The 3,233-nt window shown below is 36.5% G+C and overlaps 1 protein-coding gene across 1 annotated transcript in view; it reads right to left on the minus strand.

The window, feature by feature from the left end:
• LOC107645065 (KH domain-containing protein At5g56140) overlaps window positions 1-2,079 on the minus strand; it is a 12,485-nt gene extending 10,406 nt beyond the window's left edge. Inside the window, exons 1-2 of the mRNA XM_016349075.2 lie at window positions 1,730-2,079; window positions 1,123-1,208 (exon numbers count right to left, since the gene is read on the minus strand). Coding sequence (XP_016204561.1) covers window positions 1,123-1,208; window positions 1,730-1,860 — 217 coding nt within the window. The 5' untranslated portion in view covers window positions 1,861-2,079. The remainder of the gene's footprint in view (window positions 1-1,122; window positions 1,209-1,729) is intronic.

Consider the following 3,233-nt stretch of genomic DNA (forward strand, 5'->3'; position numbering starts at 1 on the left):
AGTTAATCATTTCCAATAAATCCTTCATATAGCTCTTTCACACTTCATATGTATGCTACACTCTCATGTCTTTCCATATTTCTCCTATCTCAGCAAACTTTATCAGGTAATACAAAAATTAATAAAATAAACACCCAAACCGATCCTTAAGGAATTTTAAATCGGACGCTTTGGTCTCCAATAAATTTTATTCTCTATAAGTCTTCAAGAATTACTCCCGTCAGACAAATTGGTCTCCTCGTCGTTTTTAAAGGAGACTAATTCATCTTATAGTGATATTTTTTGGGACCTATTTGTATTATAATAAAAGTTAGGGACTTATTTTCCCGACATGCATATTAAAAATTTGATTGAAAACAACGAAAAGACCAGTCTGTCCAACGGGAGTAATTCTTGAGGAATTTTAGTTGTTGGGAGACCAAAGTGTCCAATCTGAAATTCCTTAGGGACTAATTTGGGTATTTACTCATATTAATAAATATCTGAATATGCAATTGTAAACACACATATACTTCAGTGTAGTTCTAGAACCTCTATTATCTCTGTAACTTCCATTAATAAATTTACAGAGTCTACTACTGCAAGTCTTTTACAACCATCCTCCAGCCAGGTAAGACCAAATTATTTACTTTGGCATGAAATTCGTTGGTGTATAATTGAAGATCTTAGAATAACTTATTCCATTGAATACAAATTTAAAATACCTTCCGACATATTATGCCAAAGAAAATGCTAAGCTGTTGTAGAAAAGATTATGCTTCGTAGCCATAAAGTATATCCTTTGTAACAGTTTATAGAAGAAATACATCTATGTCTTTAACTTCATCTGTAAAGTGTATCATGGCTGAAGCTTAAAAACATTATAAAGAAAAAATTGATAAAATAATGATTTAGTTATAAAATATTCAAACTTAGATTTGCTCAAAGCAAAGGTGCTGAGCCTCATACACTTCCAGAGATTCAACACAAGTGGTTAAACGCTGGAAAAAGGGGTTATCAGCAAAAATGCAGATCTGATTTATGCAATAAGAAAAAAAAGGGGGGAACGGGTGATTAAGAGCTTACTTACAGCACTGACAATAACAACAATATAATATATAATAATCTAGAAAGGGATCTGACCTTGGTTTAACAATCGATAGCTGTGTGGAAGCACAGCCATGAATGGACTGATCTTGTGACGTTCTCCCAATAACTCAGTGAGATATCTGAAAATAAAAGGAAAACATCCGATGATATCAAGACATTATTTATCATAAAAACAAGTTTATTTTCAAGATCCAAATCCACATGTAAGTTGACAATTTGTTTAGCAGAAGATGAAGTTGGAGAAACTACAACAAAGTGAGGATGGTCAAGTCATGTTCCAGTAGTGTAAGAAACAAGATCGGGTTGTTAAAAGTATCCAGTGAGTAAATGGACTCAAATTCACAGGAAAAACAAAACCTCTGCAGGTAGGGCTAACAAGTAACAAGTAACAATATTGAATGAATGCTGTAATTATCAAGATGGGGTATGTTCTGTGGATAAAATTGAGTCAACCACTGGATCAGGTGATTTAAAAGGCATGAGCAATAACAGGAAATGAAAAGCACGAAATCCAGTTACAGTTACAGCTATAACTAGAGAACTTAAGGGTAGAGGAAGAATAGTAATAAGAACAGAAAAAAGAAGCTCGAAAGTAGAAATTAGTGGACGAGGGAGGGAAGAAGTGAGATCGAGAGAATACTTGTCGTGCTCGAGGAGGGCGGAGGAGGCAGGAGAGCGGAGGCCGGAGATGTGAGGGGAGTGAGGGGCTGAGGGGGAGGGCGACGGCGACGGAGGGAAGGCCATGTACCTGCCGGCGCCGGAGGACGACATGTGTGTGAGCGAGTGAGGCGGGCACCGCCGACTAAGCCTAAGTATGAAAGAAGGAAGGAAAGGGTTTGCGATGGCGTGGTTGGTGTGTGTGTGTGTGGGCGTTAATAGTGTTAAGAGAGAGAAGAAGAAGAAGAAGAAGAAGAAGGAGAAGATGAAGAATGGTAGTCTATGGTAGAGAAAGAAGGGAAAGAAGGAAGGGTAAGTAAGTTGTGATTAATGAATGTGAATACGATTGGGAGGATGGGCCCCGCCCCATGTAGACGTCCTGTCCTGCTACCCCTTCGTCGGTGCAATTATTATCAAGGTTTTTCACTCGAACAATCTAAAATTAAAAAAACAATTAAATTTTACAACTGACCAGTAATACATTATTACTTTTCATTTTCAGGCAAGTTAATCAGTAACTCGGTGAATATCCATATCAATCACTAATGCTTGGAATATAATATATTAATATTAAATAAAATTTGAGGTCCTTAGAAGTGTTATGTTGTCTCCTCTCAAACAGGAAGAGTTACTTGTCATTTAAGTTCAACTGTTGATCTGTCTTTTGGTTAATGTCCAACTTTTGTTTATTTAATTTTATTACTATAATTTTTGACATGGAATATCCAACTGTGAAACTTTAGCCTTGTTTTTTTAAAGTTGACACATAGTATATGATGTGCAGTGCTCCAATCATCACTTGTTAGGTCACAAAAGTATATATATTAATTCCAAGAAAAGAAACATGGTTAATTTAATCCATGGTAGGTTTGGGCATGGTTATGGTAAGGCAGCAGCGCATGCCCAACTTGGATTGGCGCAATGATCCAATCCAACATAAAGGATACCCAAAATATCTAATTAACTAAACCAAGGGTGATGAGACACACAAGACTTTGACTTACGAGTGACATTTCTTGCCTTGTATTAAGTACATTCGGCTTTGAGATTTAGCTGAAGTAAATAATGGATCGAATTCTTAATGTTGTATGTGTCTACACTGTGCATGAATATTGTGATGTTATAATGCTTAAGACTGAAGAGGGTCAATTCAACCTGACAAAAAAATTAAAAAACCAAGGGTGGCGAGGAAGTGGATGTTATCAATTGAAACAAGTTCATGAACACCTCAATGACTAAGGTGCAACATGAACATGAACATAATGGGGGGAATGAATGGTAGAAACACCACACCAGGTTGCTCCTAACATTTGTCTCTGTGTTGTCTACTCACTCACTCCGCTCTCTCTGTGCTGCCTTATGGGCCGAGTTCTACTAAATTAATTATAAACTTACACCTACTGTCTTCAAACTTAATCCATTAAAAGTTTAAAACTCTGCATCTCTATCACTGCATTTAAAATGGACTCAAGCTATTTAAAACATAT

This window comes from Arachis ipaensis, chromosome B05 (assembly GCF_000816755.2).
Source record: "Arachis ipaensis cultivar K30076 chromosome B05, Araip1.1, whole genome shotgun sequence".
NCBI classification, from domain to species: Eukaryota; Viridiplantae; Streptophyta; class Magnoliopsida; order Fabales; family Fabaceae; genus Arachis; species Arachis ipaensis.